This window comes from Argentina anserina, chromosome 6 (assembly GCF_933775445.1).
Source record: "Argentina anserina chromosome 6, drPotAnse1.1, whole genome shotgun sequence".
NCBI lineage: Eukaryota > Viridiplantae > Streptophyta > Magnoliopsida > Rosales > Rosaceae > Argentina > Argentina anserina.
In genome coordinates this window covers 15,438,441-15,457,953 of record NC_065877.1, presented here as the reverse complement: position 1 = coordinate 15,457,953, position 19,513 = coordinate 15,438,441, and the positions used below count along the sequence as shown (strand labels likewise).

The 19,513-nt window shown below is 37.4% G+C and overlaps 4 protein-coding genes across 5 annotated transcripts; 2 read left to right on the top strand and 2 right to left on the bottom strand.

Annotated features, from left to right (window-relative positions):
* Positions 1 to 695: 695 nt before the first annotated feature.
* LOC126798066 (pentatricopeptide repeat-containing protein At2g03380, mitochondrial-like) lies at positions 696 to 4,135 on the bottom strand. 2 transcript variants are annotated; one of them, XM_050524895.1, is made up of 3 exons: positions 1,703 to 4,135; positions 1,522 to 1,571; positions 696 to 1,175 (listed from the first exon to the last, which is right to left on the bottom strand). In XM_050524895.1, the coding sequence occupies exon 1, from the start codon at positions 4,133 to 4,135 to the stop codon at positions 1,784 to 1,786; it is 2,352 nt and encodes a 783-aa protein (XP_050380852.1). In that variant the 3' UTR covers positions 696 to 1,175; positions 1,522 to 1,571; positions 1,703 to 1,783. The 2 variants fall into 2 exon arrangements, 1 of the variants encoding a protein (XP_050380852.1); XR_007672488.1 differs by lacking the exons at positions 1,522 to 1,571; positions 1,703 to 4,135 and adding an exon at positions 1,344 to 1,432.
* Positions 4,136 to 11,072: 6,937 nt separating this feature from the next.
* On the bottom strand, positions 11,073 to 13,138 carry LOC126798075 (monooxygenase 1-like). Its single transcript, XM_050524908.1, has 6 exons — positions 13,053 to 13,138; positions 12,636 to 12,782; positions 12,351 to 12,401; positions 12,032 to 12,200; positions 11,696 to 11,924; positions 11,073 to 11,599 (listed from the first exon to the last, which is right to left on the bottom strand). Exons 1-6 carry the CDS (start codon positions 13,136 to 13,138, stop codon positions 11,073 to 11,075), a joined length of 1,209 nt encoding a protein of 402 aa, XP_050380865.1.
* Positions 13,139 to 15,645: 2,507 nt separating this feature from the next.
* On the top strand, positions 15,646 to 16,834 carry LOC126798076 (cytosolic sulfotransferase 15-like). Its single transcript, XM_050524909.1, has one exon. The coding sequence runs from the start codon at positions 15,655 to 15,657 to the stop codon at positions 16,633 to 16,635; it is 981 nt and encodes a 326-aa protein (XP_050380866.1). The 5' UTR covers positions 15,646 to 15,654; the 3' UTR covers positions 16,636 to 16,834.
* A 660-nt stretch (positions 16,835 to 17,494) lies between these two features.
* On the top strand, positions 17,495 to 19,384 carry LOC126796948 (L-type lectin-domain containing receptor kinase IX.1-like). The gene has a single exon (XM_050523659.1). It carries the CDS (start codon positions 17,495 to 17,497, stop codon positions 19,382 to 19,384), a length of 1,890 nt encoding a protein of 629 aa, XP_050379616.1.
* The last annotated feature ends 129 nt before the right edge of the window (positions 19,385 to 19,513 follow it).

Below are 19,513 nucleotides of genomic sequence, written 5' to 3'. Positions count from 1 at the left end.
CATTCATGAGGTGGTGGTGACCTTTTACCACAAGTTTTCATCTCTAAACCACATTTTTGTCGCTAACCCTGTCACATTGAATTGTCATTGTCATATAGTAGTGTTTTTTGCTTTGTTCCTAGTTTTCTGGGATGTCTTGTCAGCTTGCTTTTGATGCATACATGATACTTCTCATAGTAGGTGCCTCGTGCGAATCACTAAACTCGTTTCGTTGCTTCAATATAATTATCTACGTACGCTTGAGTCACTTTCATCATCAACATGATGCATGACCTCAAGCTCTTTAAGTCGTCGTACGCCAATTTAGTCATTAGAAACCAAGGGAGTGGAATTTCGAGCAAGATCGATTATTTCTGCCAAGCATGGTAAAGCTCGTCTTCAGATGGAAAATGAATGTGGATAAAGTCTACCATCATGCACTCTGAAAAAGAATGCATGATACTAGCATATTCGTGGTTGTGCAACTCGGAATGACGAACGGTAATGACCTCTGTTGTAGAGGGTATCGCTCCCAACAAATTAATAATTTTCCCAACGAAGGATTTGCTAGGATTTTCTATCTTAGAAACGGTATATACCAAATTCAGATCAATTTTAATTGTGAATAAAAAGGAGATTAGAAATATCGCCGCCGTTTTCCGATGATTGCAAATGTCGGAAGAAAAAAAAAATCACGAAAAGTGCGACTGCTTTTTAAGAAAATTTGCATCCAGTGGTCGGCGGTTCCAGAACCGATGAAAAACCAACCAGGCAGAAGATTGAGAAGAGGCCAACCTTGAGGAGTGAACAGAATCATTGTGCGCAAGGTAGTTCCTGCGACTGTCACTATTCCCACTTGAAAGTATGTTTTCGGTATCGCCAGTATGCCCACATCAAACTTGGTATCTCAACTCTCTAGTCAGAGAAATTTAAACATTTCAATGCTACTAGGGACACTCAGACATCTTCTGAATCAACAATCTGTAATCAGTTTCTGGCTCTTTGAGATCACCGAATTGGTTCATAAGTAAAGGACTTACAGTACTTTTATGTACTAGGCACTCTTCAACATAACAGAATGAGGGCTATATCATCTTAACTCTCATGGATTCACGGATTTGGTTATATATGTTGCCTCGCCCTAAATCAGATTTGTCACCGTAAAGTCGCTCCACTATCTACACAGGCTGAACACCCTGGCAGTCATTTAAGGAGGAAATATCAGACATGCTAAGACTAGCCTAAACTGATATAAAACCGTGCTCTTCATCAATTCAAAAATATAACTACAGAGTCTTAACATTAGTTTCTTATGAAAGCAAATGTTCTCCGCAGAAAAGGGAAAACTTTCTGCATATGCATACCTGGTCAGGCAAATTCCATTCACTTCTGTGGCAAGAATATTTTTGGATTCAAAATTTTTTCAGATGCAGGCCCCTATCGAATTCTACACTTTCATAATTGAATAAGAAAAAACAACATGAGGAAATAAGAATTACTAACCATTATAAGAAATTATTATTCAACATCGTCTGTTCATACCTATATACCTTTTGCCTGGAGATAAGCAAGTGAATCCGAGGGGTTTTCACCTGTTGCAAAGAATAAGATAAAGGAATTGCCGAATTAGTATAGAATCCGATGTTGCCAAAGCAAAGTGAAAAATCCTATTGGACTTGATGTTATAGAAGTCAGAAAAAAGAATTCAAACACCTTTGTCTACCTGTATTAGACTCTGGAGTTCTTCTTAAACCTCTCCCTTTTTTGTGGCTCTTATTCTGACTATTTTACAGCACTTTCCACCTTAATCTACTTGTATCAGACTATACCCTGGAGTTCCTTTTAAACCTCTCCCTTTTCCTGTTTCTCTTATTCTCACTACTTCACCCCACTTTCCACCTTCTGCATATAAACCTGAAACCATAGCGAAAGCACTAGAATTCTTGGGTTCTAAAGCCAAGAGACGTCTTCCTAAATCCTCCCCCATCTCTGTATATCCATGTAACTTACAAGCAGCAAGCAAGGATGCTAGTGTAGAACCATGAAACCTTGAAGGCAGGGATTTAACCAGATTATATGCTTCTTCAAGCAATCCTGCTCGGCTTAATAAATCTACAATGCAACCATAGTGCTCTTCACAGGGGATGATAGAAAACTTCTCAACCATCAACTTGAAGACTTGCAGCCCCTCATTTACCATGCCAGAATGACTACAAGCAGTTAGTATTGATGTAAAGGTAACCTCATCAGGCTCAACATTCTCACTTTTCATCTGTTCAAATACCATGAGGGCCTCCGTACATTTTCCATGCATCCCATATGCAAGTATCATTGCATTCCATGATGTAGGACACCGAATAACTGCATGATCAAATATATTTGCAGCCATATTTAACTTCCCACACTTAGAATAAGTAGTAATCAAACAATTGGTGAGAGGTATCTCACTGTCTACCTTAACTCTATATAAGTGACAGTGGACTTCCTTCACTAAATTCAAACATCCAAGCTGACAAAGTGCCTGAAGCAAAGTTAACAGTGCAACTGTATCATCTTCGATATGCTCCCTTTGCATTAACCGGAACAATAAAATAGCTTCATCAGCATGTCCATGATGAACATAACCCATCATCATTGAAGTCCATGAGATCAGGTCTCTATATCTCAATTTGTTGAAGATTTGCCTCGCGCAGGATATACAACCACATTTTGAGTACATGTAGATGGTCTGATTGGCAATTTCAACATTCATATCTAATCCATATCTGTATAGATACCCATGGATGCACTTGCCTTTTCTAATGCTTTTTAGTTCCGAAGTTGCAGAAAGTACACTCAAAATGGAACCAAGATTTGGTTTGATCCCCTCTCCAACCATTTCCAGAAAGATGTCCATAACCTCATTAGCAAAATTATTGTGCAGATAACCAGCCATCATCACATCGTAAAAAATAGCATCCCTTTTCTCCATTCGATCAAATAATGCCCTGGCTGGGATCAACTTCTGGCATTTGGAGTACAAATCAACCAGTGAAGTGGTTGCTACTAGATCAAGTTCAACACCAGCTCGAATCAAATGACCATGGATACTCTTTCCCTCACGCAAATGACTTAAGTGAGCACAACACAAAATCCCATTGGAAAAAGTTATCAAATCCGGGACATATTTTTCTTGCATAACTTGACAAAAAAGCCGGTAAGCTTCCAAGTACTGCTGTGATTTTAAATAACCTGTGATCATCACATTCCATAGACCAATTGTCTTGTAATTCATTAGGCCAAAAATGCAGGCCGCCATTTTAGCTGCCCCACACTTGTTATACATGTCCATAAGACTTGTTTCAAATACTTCATCAAAACCACCAATGCCTCTTCTAATAGCATAGCCATGGACCGAACGACCTTCTTTGAGTGTCTCCAACTGTGAAGCGGCCTGAAGTAAGCTCACCAGGGTGACCTTATTAGGATTTAGACCATGTCTCTGCATTCGACTAGTGATCTCAAAAGCACCATAAGCCCGAAAATCGCCAATGTGAGCGAACCCTGTAATAATCGAAGTATACACAACAACATCCGGGTCAGTAATTTCATCAAACACCTTATAAGCATCCCCCACATCCCCACATCCACAGTAGAACCCAATAAACGATGAACCCACAAACCCATTTCCACTCAACCCAAACTTGACTGCATCTGCATGAATTCCTCTACCCAATTCCACATTATTCAACTCAATGCAGCTCTTACAACCAAAAGTAATGGCCGCACTATCCAACCCAATGCCGCATTGCTTCAAATGAACGTACCGCCTCAGGAATTGGTTGAATTGGCCAGCTCTGTAATACCCAACAAGGATTGAGTTCCAAAGATACAGATTTGCATTGACAATTGTATTGAAAACCCATCTAGATTCTGGCAAAAGATTCAATCTTGCATAGCAAGTAAGAAGTTTAGAGGCCAGAAAAGTATGGTTGGTGAGGCCAAGAGCAAGAGTACGAGCGTGGAGTTTTTTAAGTGACAAAGCATCAGAGCAACTGTCCAAGACAGAAGCGTACTTGTCGGAAAGAATTGAAGAAGGAAGTGGTGGCTGTTTTGTAATTGACTTAGAGAAGGCTCTGACATGGATTCTGTTTGATACTGATCCAAACCGAGACATAGTACAAGTTTAGAAGAGCAAGGGAAGTCAGCTCGGAACATAGAAGCGCGAACTGCCAAGTACTCCTGTAATTTACAAATAACCCTTTTACAGACGATCAATCATCTATAAATGACTCGTCGCTACTCGTGATTTCTAGTTTACTTACTGCCTCCAAACAAAAAAAACCTTTCAAAATGGGCTTTGTTCTTCTCTTCGGTTATAACCCTAGGGTGTGTAACCAGAGAATGGAACATGTCCAACAGTTTTTATTTTATTTTTTAAAATAGATAAATAAATTTTAAAATCTCTAAAAAAAATTATGTTCTAAGTTCAACAACTTCTTTATTTTGTAAATTTTTGCATTTATTACAATAATAAAATATATATTTTCTTATCATTATAACTATAAAGTATTTACTATTTTTAGGGTGATGTTATTAACACGTCTTTTTACTATTAACGCACTATTTCTCACATGATTTTTTAAGAAGATGATGTCATGGTATTGAATTTTATGTGAAAATGGTGTGTTGATAACAAAAAAAGGTGTGTTAATAACATTACTCTATTTTTATATTATTAGCTTTGAATAAATTATTCAAAATTTTTATTGGTTGTAATTTAAGTTTGAGTTATTGGAGAAAGTGTAAGTAATATTTGGTTTTGCAAATTTTTGCCAAATTCTATAAATATAGAGGGAGAATGGGGAATTACATATTCTCTTTCATCAATTTCTCTATTTTGACTAAGTCATGAAGCTTGAGTTCTTCTACGGAGCCGAATCTCTCTTTCAACCTAAGTTCATCCTATCACAAGGCTTCCCTTTAATATGCTAGATGTGTATGTGTATTTTGCTAATTCGTTCTTTCCAAATGTATTGGTGCACTTTCCTATGTTTTTGCTTTCTCTAGGTGTGTTTACACCATCGTATGTACTTTTTTATTTTTTTAAATACAATTATCGTCCTAGTTCAAATAAAGAAAAATATTTTGTCGAGGTAATCTAATATAGATATTCCTTTTATGTTTATTATCTCCTATGAATTAGCGAAAGGTCAACAATTTTAATGGGAAAATGAAGCTATTTAAGATTCAAGATCATATTAAACTATCATATTGATGTTTAGGGGGACCCATACAAAGTAATATTAAATTGAATTTCTTATAATAAAAAAAGTCCATTTTAACACATGAATGAAAAAAATCAAGAAATATTTCAAAATTATAAAAAAGTCGAGCAATTAAATCTGTTAGACCGTTGCCCCAATGTTTTGAGAGAATTACTAACACCGCATCACACCCTGATGGTGACTATTCTCTGACTTCACCTTCCTCGTTCTCCTTTCCCTCCTCGGCGCGTGGGCCTTCCTCTATCACTTCAGATCCTCTGGTCAACCCATGTCATCGATGACCGCAACTTCTCTATTATCAAGACATTGATCGTCGTCTTCGTTTGCAGGCCATTGATCTCCGACATACACAACCTCAATGACGTCAATCTCTGACGGACTTCGAGGGTTCCCTTTGCGCTTCGCTCGTCTTGACCCGCATTTGGAGATTTTACCTCCAACGGTCGGCAATGCGCAACTGTGTAGGTGGTGGTGTGTAGATTCGCTAATCTGGAAACGAAGGCGAAGGAGCTGAGGCATTGAGGCGATGGTGGTTGGTTTGATTAGGCTACGTCAGAGGATATGGCGATTACGTCGGTGAAGATGGTGATTGGGTTCCCAGAGTAGTTTTCTGGGTACCCAAATAAGAAATTCAGTTTTTTTTTGTTTTTGTTTTTGTTTTGTTTGTACATCTTCAGTTATCTAGAGGCGACGATGATGTTGCTTCTACTGCTGATGCTCGCTGAAAAAGATGTTGAATGAGTTTATTGTTGCTGCTATCACAGTAGCTATCGCATTGTGTGTCACACTAGCTATCACACTACCTGTCACAACAGAAAGTTAGTGTGACAAGTAGTGTGATAGCTAGTGTGACAGGTAGTGTGATAGGTAGTGTGGCTGGGGGTGTGATAGCTAGTGTGGCTAGGGGTGTGACATCACATTAATGTCAATATTCGGATCGTATGAGTTGATTTGAGAAGTTCAATATCACATAACAGTAAATAAAGGTTCGTTATTTCTAGTCATTCTTCTTCTTCTTCTTCTTGATCTTGTCACAACATAGTCACATAAAACAGTGTGATATCGGGTGTGGCAATGGGTGTGATAGTTAGTGTGACAGCGGGTGTAATAGCTAGTGTGACAGCGTGTGTGATAGCTAGTGTGTAGTGTGACAGCGGGTGTGACAGTGGGTGTGCCAGCAAGTGTGACAGCCAATGCGATAGGTAGTGTGATAACAGGTGTGACAGTCAGTATGATAGATAGTGTGACAGCGGGTGTGATAGGTAGTATGACAGGGGGTGTGACAGTTAATATGATAGGTTGTGTAACAGTGAGTGTGACATGCAATTATTTACATGCCAATAGGAAAAATATGTCTCTCTCCCTCTCTATGAGTTTGAAAAGGAAAAACATTATTTACTCTAAATTGTATTCCAAATAAGAGTAGCAATTATTACTTTCTACATTGACAATAGGGGCGGATCTGTGACATCTCTATGTTTAAATTAAAGTTAATGTTCCGGGATATTACAGATAGATTAAGTATGTTTACTTATTAAAGTAGATTATGTCTTAATGTAATAGATATGAATCCCTAATTCTTTGGTCCGTATGTAATGCCTATCATATGCTCCATTATCAATCAATAAAGAGTGATGTGATGTTCTATTACATTGTTATTATTCTTATTTTATTTCTCCTCGAATATGTTATAAGCACATTATTCTAAAGTGTCTAAGCGACGAGGCCACCACCAGAACAATAAAACCCTAACTCTAAACTTCTTTTCTCAAGCAGCTTCCTTTTCTTGGCATCGTCAGAAAACTAATTACCTCGATACTGACAATTAGTTGTCAAAAAAATAATAATTAGAAACGGAACCTCCTTTTGTCACCCATCTATTTTCTCTGATCGATCTGCTAGCTTTCACAGCCGTAACTCCGACTTGTTACATGACACAACCCCGCTTTTTCTTTGATGCCCCTCCTACGCAGCCCCACTGATGTCAGCCTTCCATCTGACCCTGAATGATCACTGCCCAAATGCATTACCTTCAGGCGACGACAATCGAAAAGAAACCCAGAGCTGACGTCGTCCAACACCCCTTTGCCCTGGCTTCCAAGATCACCGCCAAGGCCCGGCGTCTGTTCGACCCGTTTTGTCAACTCGTTCGACTTGTTTCTTTAGGATCTGATCCAACTTGGATTTGAGCCACTTTACAGGATCAACAGCCCAACCCACTAGCCTCCATATTTTATTTTATTTTCCTATATATTTATTTAATCGTTTATTTGCATGTTTAGTTCCTAACTACGTTTTCACGTGCTTGTAATACGAAAAATGGTCAATTTCCATACCATTATGATGACATACATGCCAAAGATGGACCGTTGACTTTACTCAAGAGCTTTTTATGCCATTCGTACAAAGATCAAAAAAGAATTCATCAAGCAACTTTTCTACATGAAGAAATATTTGAAGGCTATCTCAATTATATGCGGTTTATTTGGCAGACCAGACATTAAGTTTTTCTTAAAGTTTTTGTTTTAAATATATATATTATCGGGCGCTATTAGCTTTCTACATATCTCTTTTCCGGCCCTTATAGCGTTGATAAGATCAATGAGGGGAGTGATTTCCCTCTTGATCGATGTTTTTCGGGTGACGGTCATGAGGGAGTGACGTTATTTAAAAGGGAGAAATCGATTTTGTGTGATCGTCTAAGTACACCATTGTTTTTTGGTACGATCATGAGAATCGCCGTTTTACATTTATTATTTTGTCACCGAATACATCACACCCATTCTAATTCTGGTTACATATTTGAATAGTTTCGTTCATTCGAAACCAATATGACCCTCATTTCTTGTGGATCCGTTGTCATCGTGGTTGTAATTTGCAAATTTGAGTTTCTCAAACTCATGTCTATGGGCGAGAATCCCAATGTCTTTGTACTCATTTATTTAAGTTGAAATTCATAATACTCTGAACCAACACTATTGGTTGACAAAAGATCTCAAAGTTCTATGGGACACACTTAACAGTGATTCAATAAACGTCTATGAGATTGTCTTACCAGACTTGACCTTGATGCATGCTCCACATTCTAAAATTGAAACACAAGCTATTATGGCTCCTGTATCTATTTCTATTGAGAGTACATTTGAGATGGAAACGTAATATTCTTTCATTCTCAAGATAGTAGATTTTGAGTCTCATCCTAAGGCTCCGCCCTATCCTATACTCAAGATTTTTGTTGCTATGGATTTCGATTAGTCAATCTATTTTGATTATGTTTTATGCTAAGTATTTTTCAAGTATGTATTTGTCATTGCCATGTTCTCAATTGACTTTGGCTCAAGTTGTTTAATGGAATTAGAAGTTTGTTTTTGATGTATTAAATTTGGCAATTAATAGAAATTATCATATTCCTTGATTATAAGATGAACTTCCTCGAACAATTGACTCTTTAAGTTTCTTTTTATAACTCTTTAGACGTAATCGACATCAAAATTCCTAGTAGATCAACATTGTTTTGCAAAATCAAGAAACTGACTCAAAATTCTTTAAAAATAAATCTGAAAGAAGAGTTTCTATTTGTACCTCTCAAAATAGCACTTAGACCTCCTTTTTTTTTCAAATTAATTTTAACCTTTTCAACTGATGTGAAATTACCAATACAAGACAAATAATTGAACCTCAAAGTTTATGTTTTTATGTGATCGCAGCATCAAAAGGAAAGTCTGAATTTTCCAAAGAAGCCGGCTCAAAATATTTGATCTTAGGTGCATTTCCCTCTGGAATATTACTATTTGGGCACGACCGGACAACTACCGATATTTAAAAAGCAAAGATCCCATTACCATACATTTGATTTCTGAATTTTGTTCTTACCGTAATAATTTCAAACGGACTTCTACCGTATCTAGCTAAAGTATGATAATATCGTTTTTAATATCTCACATACATCCAAACAAAAATATTGTTCTCACTTTGTAAACGTTTATTTTTATTTTTAGTTATTTTATTCTTCTAATTTATTGTGATTTACCCGTTTGAATGCATTTTGTTGTTATAAATTGTAGATAAATTTGCTAATTATACAGTGATTCTGAACAAATCAGCTCGAGAGGCTCTATATAATATAATAAGTTTGAATCAATTGAATGACTTGTTAAAGTCAAAAAATAAAATTTATAATTAGAGGTCTAATTACAAAGGAGGTCAAAATGTTGTTTTTATAAGTATGAATAAGAGCTCTCATCTTAAAGTTGTGATTATTTAGGTCAAAAAATCATATACAACCTCACGCTTTTATGTTACAGTAGAACCTCGTTAAATTAATACCCAATTAATTAATAACCTCACTAAACTAATAATTTTTGCTAGTTTTGACTTGGGGTTAACGTGTTAAATTAATAATTCGCTGAATTTATAAAATAATAGAAATTTGAGAGTTCATATTAGGGGTGGGCATAAACCGAATTAAACAAGCAAAACAGACCGAACCGAACCGAAAATATGGTTCGGATAACCGAACCGAAGCCGGTTTAAATGGTTTAAAAATGGTTTACGTGATCAAACTAACCGAACTGACTGAATTTAATTTAATGATTTAAAAAATAATAAATAATGGGTATTAGTACAAAAAAATAACAAAACATAACATAGAAGGTTGTCTAGTGCAGTTGGTAGAGCGCATGGTTGTTATATTCTAGGTCAGGAGTTTAAATCCCAACATTGACATTTTGATATTTTATTGAAAATCTATCAAAATGAGAAAATTATAATCTTTATATAGTTATTAATGAGACGTGCGTGTGATGTACTGATTTGTGACATCATCTTTGGGTAGGAATTTGAGTCTCATCTCTTGAAAAATTTTAAAAAAATTACGTATAAGGTGTGAACCGAAACCGAACCAAATTTCGGTTAAACCGATTGTTTCGATTCAGATTAATTTGATTCGGTAAATAGTTTGAATTTCTAGAAAACCGATTAAAGTGGTTTGAACTTCATATAGATCTCATCGAATATATAAATTAATAATAACATAATTTAGTTATAAATTTTACATTTATGAGAATTTAAACAATGTAGTGCATGGACAAATTAAAACTTTTTTTCTTTGAAAAAGTGAAACAAAATATTTATTATACCTTGATAAATAAATAAGTTATTAATTAATCGATAAATTAATAAATTATTAATTTATCGATATATTAATATCTGATAAAATTAATATTTTTCATCGATTCTGAGACTATTATTAGTTTATAAAGAAAAATTCACCAACGGTTCCTGAATTCTTGTGACATTGTCAGTTTGATCTCTAACCTTTAAAATTGATTAAAATGATCCCTCAATTCCTACTTTGCTATCAACTAGATCTATTCAACCAAATTCTGTCATTATTTCGTGAATTTCATGACGTATATCATGCGTGGACCCTTAAAAATGGGGAAGCGTTTCAGTGCTCTTCCTCGCATTTCCACTTCTGAAGCGCAAAACACTCTTCTCCAAGCTTTCGTGTTTCTTAGTCTGTATGTATATTTATGTACATCTACACACTAAAGTATATAGTAAACTTATTTGCCCCCTGTCCGTGATTCCTTGTGCCATCGCCCGGTGACAAGGCTGGCCAGCAATTCATATTTCTAAGAAAAAAAAACACAAAAAAAAAATCATATAAGTACCACCAATTGGAACCCTGAGACTTATTTAGTAACTTTAAAGGTAAGTTCCACAAATTCGTTATTTGAAGCATTACATAAAGAAACATGTACTTCATTAATCATCATTATTTCGTGACTAGTGAGTATAAACTTAGGTCATCGATCTTATTAATTAGAGGCTACCACAATCATAGCGAGTATGTCCATGTGAATCATAAAATATGAGCGTCAGGAATACAATACATATGAACTTGATAAACTTTGATGAAGTATCATGCATTTTCCCAAATAGGTATGACTGCAGGGATAGTCTCAGAACTCTTGGTTTTCTCTCTTTTAGGTATTCGTCAAGTGCTTCTTCTACCATCTTCTTGCTTACTCTTCCACTTAGATTACCAGCAGAAGTCTTTTGCGCCAAGCACCTAGCCAACACAACCCCATCTTCCAGGGAGGCTGAGCCACCTTGAGCAATGAATGGAGTCATTGCATGCATGGCATCACCTGCCACTGTTACTGTTCCATCCCGAAAGCGTCTTCGTACTATGTCCCACGGTGCTTGGTATCTCAAGTATTCCGAAAAATGTAAAGACTCTAGTGAGCAATTTTCTACCATCTCTTTGATGCTAGAAGGAAAGTCCTTCACGGATCCAGCTGTTATATCCCTAATTACTTTGTGGCTCTGCTGGGAGATCTTGAACTCTGTTCATACACATATACATATCAGACACTTAAACTAGAACAAAGTAGCTAGGGGACTGGACGACTGGTATCTAGATATATATCTTATTTACTCACTTTGCGATATATATTTGCCAGTAATGAACCAATAAACCAGGTTGGTGGTTATGGGCATTAATCCTACTTGAACATTATTCTTTTTGGTCATCTTGAACGAACTGTCGAAGTCATGACCACTCGAATAACTAGTGAAACCTCTTACCACACATATGTTGAATATATTTCTAGGCATCACCCCCATCATATGGGAAATGGTAGAGTTTACTCCATCACATCCGATCACAACCTGATTGATGTTCCATATATATGCAAGAACGTTGGAGAAAATAATACAGTGATAAGTTTTGAGACACTGGCAAGCGCCATTATACTGAATATGGAACAGTGCAGTACCTTGGCATTCAAACTGGTTCCATCTTCAAGTTGAAGAACTGGAGTAGAAGTTGTGGAATCCAACTCTACAGAAAGTACGTTGCACCCAAAGCGTACACTATTTTGTGGCAAATTATCAGCCAAGATAGTCATTAGATCAATCCTTTTCACACATCGTAACTCATCTTTCCTGTTTTTATTTCAATTATATACAAGTAAGAAAAAATTATTATGTTTTATCAAATTATGGTAGAAAGGAAATCTTGATGTATCTACTGGTGGAGAGTATAAATGTAAACAACGAAAAAAGCTTGATCGTTCGTCGATCAAGAACACCCACCCTACTGGTAGTTTTTGTAGCTTGTCATCATCAAGTGAGTGGAATTGTCCCCTAAAAGAAAGTAAACTAATAGATCAGACAATACTAGTAAAACATATTATGTGTGAGATCGAATATACTGTAACAAGATGCTCATTGAAAGAACACACAAAAAAGCAGGTTTCCCAATATGTATAATACATTTCAGTGTACTTTCAGTATAGATGCCATAGTGAAAAATGTACGTCTCATACAGTAAAAATTATGTACGTGAGAGAGAGAGAGAGAGAGAGATGACAAAATTACGATAAAATTGGAACTGTAAGCTGTCTAAGATAGGAAGCAACACCAAGCTGATCAAGTGCACGCCATCCATTAGAATGAACGATAATGGCTGCTCCCGATGCTCGCAGACTCTCTGATCTTTCTAGGACCAAGCTTTTTATGCCCTTCCTGCACCTAGAAAGTATCAGACGATCTATATATGCGGAAATGCATCAGCTTAATCTAAATTTGATTTAAGAAGAAATATGAATGTTGATAATAAGGGAACATCGATCCATCAAGAACCAAATTTCAAATGAAACGTACGTAGAAATTAATTTATCAATATAACTTTGACAAAAGAACCAAATCACAAAATTTCAATATGAACTACACAGTATCATTCATTATTAAAGGCTAGGAAAGTCATAAAAAAAAAATACAAAAACCAAACCAAACCTGTGCAGAGCAAGAGCAGTGGCAAGGCCGCAAATCCCACCACCCACAATGACAATGTTTTCACTCGCATCCTCTGCCATCTCCATATTTGTAATCATCTTAATTTTCTTTATCTATTTTCTTCTTGTAAAAGACGTAAATTCTTCTAGTACTAGATTGTATGTTTGAAGTGCATACATTTACCACGGTTTTGGTAATTAATTAGAGTTATATATCGCAATATAATTCTTAGTGCACCAACCTTGCAATAGTTGTCAAGCATTCTTTGCATGTTCCACGATTCAAGTATATGAGAGCCACATAAATCTGATGAAGGTTTCTATATTGTAGGGAGGGAGCGAGCAAGGGAAGTCGATCAGGGAATCACTACCGGTTTCATGAACGTAATTCATATAACGTATCAATTACCAAGATAGTCAGATAAACAGTACCTACCAAGGTATACTTGATATATATAGTGTACGTACCCTTATGTCTGTATATAGACATGAGAGGTGTACGTACTGCATAGCCATTAGAGAGCTGAAATATATACAAAATTTTTTGTATTTAATGTTTTTTTTGCTTTGAGAAATTGTATTCAGAGGACTTATTCTATGTATATTGTATTCAAATACTTGCTACTAGTCAGAAAATAGGCAATACTGACTATGGAATCGTATTTCAGAATCTAGTTCTCACTTAACATCAGAGGCTGCCACATGTAGTAATAGCTCGCTAGCTGAGCGTGCGAGTTGTGATCGACCAGAATCGGTGTACATGCAATATCGGTTTAAGAGCGTGATGAAAACTATCTGTGTGAAGCACCAAACAAGCGCCGTTGTGGCGCTGCGTCTTCCAAAGAGGCAGAGCCACCCTGAGCAATAAACGAAGATACTGCATGAAAGGCATCTTATGCAATATTGTCACTGTTCTCATGCACCCAAATAGATTGGTATATTTGATGTACGTACGTACGTTCTCTAAGAAATTTTTATGTTAATGTTCACATACTCTAACTAGAAATGTGTAAGTTAATATTTTTCGCCTCCAATCCTCCATAACATCGCCCCTTACAGAAGTCGACATTAAAAGTGCTCATAGAATCTCTCAACTATGTCATGTCCTTTCTATGAAAAGCGAGTCACCAAAGGAACAGGAGATCGAAGAGGGCAACAAAGGACAAGATGAGAAGATTTATGGACCCGACCAGAAATTATAGTAAAAAACAGAAATAACATAGCAACTCTTCATTGTCATCTTCTGTCGGCAAAGAAAGACGATAAGGACTTGCAAACTGATCCAACTGATAACTCAAATTTTCTGTTCAAGTTGTTGCGACGCGATTACTAGCTTGCTGTGCTTCTTACGGCTAGCTCATGAAATGTGTCGACGCCATCACATCCACATGCAGAAAACTGGTCCATTTCTCTGCCGTTATATCGATCGATAATCCACATGCCAACACACACTAGTACAAATATGAGCAACAGCCACCATATTTGTACTAGTGACATTTTTCATGTGTTCTATTTAGGACCGCTGCATTCCTTCTGTTTGATTGAGAAATCTTCTTATTTACATTCTGGCATTGCCAACATTCTTTCATATGCTCAAACTGTAGGTATAACAATGTTTCTAGCATTGACCTTCAGTTTGATTTAATTTTTGCCCTAAATTTTCTGTACATGCATGTTTCGCATTTTCTTGTTGTTTCTCCTATAACAATATATATTATTCTCTCCGTATCGACGACTTTTAGCACAGATTTTCTAGTTAGAGTGCTTGGGAAAAATATCATGTACTACGTACTTAACATGTTTAAGATCAGCAGATATATATGGATTTCTTTCCAGCCATACCACTTGACAGAACGTATCTTGTAAAAAATTCGAGATGAAAACAACGTTCCACCTTCCAACAGATAAAATATTACGTAAGAGGCGCATGTAGACAAGTCATCGCATACTGGATCTATATATAGTTCACATTTAATTAGGGTATGTGATATTGTAATTAAAAAGGATGTCGATCATTATGTGTCTTTGATATGATGTGCTCACCAAAAGCACGCCAGAAACGAGCTAGTACTGGAAAATTTTGAATGTTATCGACGTCCCCATCTTATGTTTTTAACTTTTTTATATGATGTGGTAAACAAACGATAGCATGCAGTGCAAGAAATTATACTGAAAACGTACAGGAAATTTTGGATGTTATCCGCCTCATGTCCTCCTCTTCTCTCAGTTCTCTGATGAGATGTCTATTAATGTGCACGAGAAGTTGAGAAGTACAAGAATAACTGAAACAATCCATAATGAAAGAGACAAACCAGTATGTATATCTAGCTGCATGTAGATGGTAATAGCTAGCTAGTATAAGTGAGATACAGAGAAATTTATTGACGTTAAAGATTCCAATTCCTACCACAACGTTAGAACAAATAAACATGCCAACTGTGAGAAGTTTGATGGAAGAAGCAAAAAAAAACGTGCTTAAATAACGTGAAAATTAAATTGAAAGCGACTAAGCTATGGAACCGTGAGCTACTATATATGTGGGTGTCTTGTGAGCTAACTTTCATGCACAATTGTAATTGCTAACTGTCCTTAAACACACATCGATGGCTATCACAGAATTCCAGCCGGCTGACCACGAGGAAGAAAACCTCAGTGATGAGTGCAAGGCACTCCTTCTTTCTTTCCCAAAAGAGAAAGGCTGGCGAACACTCCACCAATACAAGTTCCAGGGCTTCTGGTGTCAAGCAGCTGAAATCCAATCAATTATGGCTTTCCAGAACCACTTCCAATCTAGAGACTCCGACGTAGTCCTGGCTAGTATCCCCAAATCCGGCACAACATGGTTGAAAGCCTTGGCTTTTGCGGTCGTGAACCGACACCGTTTCTCAATCAAGAGCCATCCTTTGCTCACTTCCAACCCTCATAATCTTGTGCCTTTCCTTGAGTACAAGCTCTATGCAAACAACCAACTTCCTGATCTCTCCACATTTGCTGAGCCACGACTGTTTGGGACACACATCCCATATCCTTCTTTGGGTACCATCAAAAAGTCCAACTGTAAGATAGTTTATATCTGCAGAAACCCATTCGACACATTTGTTTCTACTTGGCATTTCCTCAACAAAGGGAAGCCACAGTCTCCAATGTCCATTGAGGAGGGCTTTGATATGTACTGCAAGGGCATCATTGGGTTCGGTCCATTTTGGGAGCACATGTTAGGGTACTGGAAAGAAAGCTTGAGTAGACCCGACAAGGTCTTGTTCTTGAAGTACGAGGACATGAAGGAAGATGGTGACCACTTGAGAAGGATGGCAAAGTTTCTGGAGCACCCTTTTACCTTGGAAGAGAAGAGAAATGGTGTGATTGAAGAGATAGAAAAGCTATGTTCTTTTGATACCATGAAGAAACTGGATGTGAATAAAACTGGCATATTTCTCAAGAGCTTTGAGAGCAAGAGCCTGTTTAGAAAAGCTGAGGTGGGAGACTGGGTTAACTATTTGACCCCCAAGATGGTAGAGAGGTTGTCCAAAGTCATCGAAGAGAGGTTGGGTGGATCTGGTCTGAGATTCAAAGTGTTCTCGTAGCTTAGCAGATTTACTTAATTAATTTACTGTTTATGTTCTGTAAAATGTAAGTGAGCATTTCAATAAAATAAATGTAAGGCGTCGAGTACTAAGATTTCCTTGGTTCTCATCGTCACCGTTTGTAAAATTTAATAATTAAAAGTGACAGAAAATAAGGTGCATGGACACAATCATGCTCAACTTTTTTTCATTTTATAAAACCGAGTGTATTAATTTAGCCCGTCACATTCTTGCAGTAGTTTTGGTGGAACTGATTCTCTATTACTTTTTATTTAGTTATTGGCTTATATTATTAACACACCTCAAATTGCTATTAACACACAATTTCTCTTATTCTATCACTAGATATTAATTGAATTTACAAATTAACCCCTAAAATAAGCTTTATGATCGGCTCTCATCAATCATAAAGAGTGTGTGAATAGTAATTTATGGTGTATTAATAGCACAACCCTAATTATTTTATTGTAACGTCGATAACTCGATATGTCCGACGCATAGTAGAGATTGTTGCCAAGTTAACAACTTCTATGGTTTTCCGATGAGCTGGCAGTATCAATGATCAATCCGTGTTGGCCTTTTAATTTGGACCCTTGTCTTCGGAATGGTATGTTTAACATTCGTTTCTATCCCAATTTCTAGTATCATTGTGCATGGAGATTCTCAGAATCGCCCACATACGTACACCATATTTTTAGTGCATTCCAAGGTTCTCATACAATTAAGACAAGAAGAACAGGTTATTCGTTGGTCCATAATTGCCTGCAGATTAATAAATAACATGCAAAGTTCTCTTTAAAACCTTTGAAGTATCAAACTTTTGTGAATATCCCATCTCTGCAGCCTGCACAGTCTCACCATGTGTATTACTATTAGCTTCAAGGAAACAACCTTTAGATTCTTCATTTTAACCAATTTTCTTTCTCACTTGGTTAATCCCCTTTCGTTCAGTATATCCCAATTCAACCCTGACACAGAGAACATACTTTATGAAGGCGACGCTACACCTAGAAATGGAAATGTAGAACTCACCCCTGTCCATGAAATGCTCCGAGTAGCGCGGTGCAGCTATACAAAACCGTTCCATCTATGGAACCATGCTACTCAATCTGTCGCACACTTCAGCACCGAGTTCACATTCCGTATCGACACTCGTGGTAACGATAACTACAGTGACGGATTTGCTATTTTCCTGGCTCCTGTGGGATATCCAATTCCACCCAATTCTGCTGGTAGTGTTCTTGGATTGTTCAATAGCACCACTGCACTGTCCCGTAACCAAATTGTCTCAATTGAGTTTGATACGTTCAAAAATGCATGGGATCCCCCAGCACCCCATGTTGGGATCAATATCAATAATATATCATCTGCCGTTACTTCCAACTGGAACTTCAATAGCACAAAGGTGGCCAAGGCACGGATAGCTTACAATGCTACAACCAAGATCCTCAGCGTTCACTGGACAGACGAGGACACCCCAGGTCCTAGTTCTGCTACTCTTTCTTACCATGTTGAATTCCCCGATATCTTGCCAGAATGGGTTATGATTGGTTTTTCAGCTGCTACAGGAAGATCCACTGAGAACCATATTATATATTCATGGAAATTTAATTCCCAGTCGGATTTTGATGAGCTTAGTACTAGCGGAAAATGGAAGACATTTTGGATAATGGTGACCATTGCAATTCCTTCGTTTATTTTGGTAGTTGGTGTGGCCTTGTGTAGGCTGTTGGTAAATAGGCAGATAATTAAGAATACTAAAGGACATGAATACTACTTGAATGCTGCAGTTCCTTCCATAACTAGAGATCTGGAGAGACTAGCATTGCCAAGAAGATTTGCTTATCGAGAGCTAGTTGCCGCCACCATTGGTTTCGCAAATGATAGGAGGCTAGGCCAAGGAGGCTCGGGACAGGTTTATAGAGGAGTCATACCAGAACTTGGCTGTGTGGTTGCTGTGAAGAGAATCTTTGCTGAGTCTGAGCACTATGAGAAGATTTTCGTCAACGAAGTGAAAATCATAAGCAGCTTAATACACAAAAACCTGGTGCAGTTCATTGGATGGTGTCATGAGCAAGGTGAATGCTTACTTGTCTATGCATACATGCCCAACAGCAGCCTTGATACTCATCTCTTTGGGAGCAGAACAACCTTGCAGTGGGATTTCCGGTACAAGATAGCCGTAGGCTTAGCCTCGGCGCTTCATTATCTACATGAAGATGCAGAGCAATGTGTTCTTCACAGGGATATTAAGTCAGCAAACATCCTGTTGGACAATGATTTCAGCACTAAACTTGGGGATTTCGGGATTGCTAAGCTTGTGGATCCACGGTTGAGGACTAAGACAACTGGGGTGGCAGGGACCTTCGGCTACATGGCCCCAGAATATGCTTTTCATGGGAGGGCTAGCAAAGAGTCGGACATGTTTAGTTTTGGAGTTGTAGCCTTGGAGATTGCTTGCGGAAGGCAGACTTACCAGGATGGCGATTATCACATGCCACTTTTCGAGTGGGTGTGGCAGCTCTACCTTGCAGGACATGTTCTTAAGGCGACAGACGACAGATTAGGCGTGAAATATGATCAGAAAGAAATGGAATGCTTGTTAATCGTGGGATTATGGTGCACTCACCTAAACAGTAAGGAGAGACCAAAAGCAGGACAAGTTATGAAGGTTCTTCTGCATGAAGCGCCATTGCCACAACTTCAGCACAATAGGCAAACGCATTATCATAGTCAATATGCAGAATAGCACAACTTGGCCAGTGAATCCATCCTTGTACACCGATTATTCATTTAGTATAAGAAAACTTGCCCCTAAACATTTTTGTTTCAAATTAAGTACCATATAAGTTCCGAAATATCTCATAATATTGCTTTT

Bases quoted from the DNA above. Each gene is read 5' to 3' on its own strand.
- LOC126798076 (XM_050524909.1), top strand. From the start codon at position 15,655: ATGGCTATCACAGAATTCCAGCCGGCTGACCACGAGGAAGAAAACCTC.
- LOC126798066 (XM_050524895.1), bottom strand. From the start codon at position 4,135: ATGTCTCGGTTTGGATCAGTATCAAACAGAATCCATGTCAGAGCCTTC.
- LOC126796948 (XM_050523659.1), top strand. From the start codon at position 17,495: ATGTGTATTACTATTAGCTTCAAGGAAACAACCTTTAGATTCTTCATT.
- LOC126798075 (XM_050524908.1), bottom strand. From the start codon at position 13,138: ATGGAGATGGCAGAGGATGCGAGTGAAAACATTGTCATTGTGGGTGGT. The intron at 12,402-12,635 runs GTAATTTTGTCA...ACTTTCTTTTAG, and splicing joins CTTACAGTTCCAATTTTATC to GGGACAATTCCACTCACTTG. The intron at 11,925-12,031 runs GTACTGCACTGT...AACATCAATCAG, and splicing joins GAACCAGTTTGAATGCCAAG to GTTGTGATCGGATGTGATGG.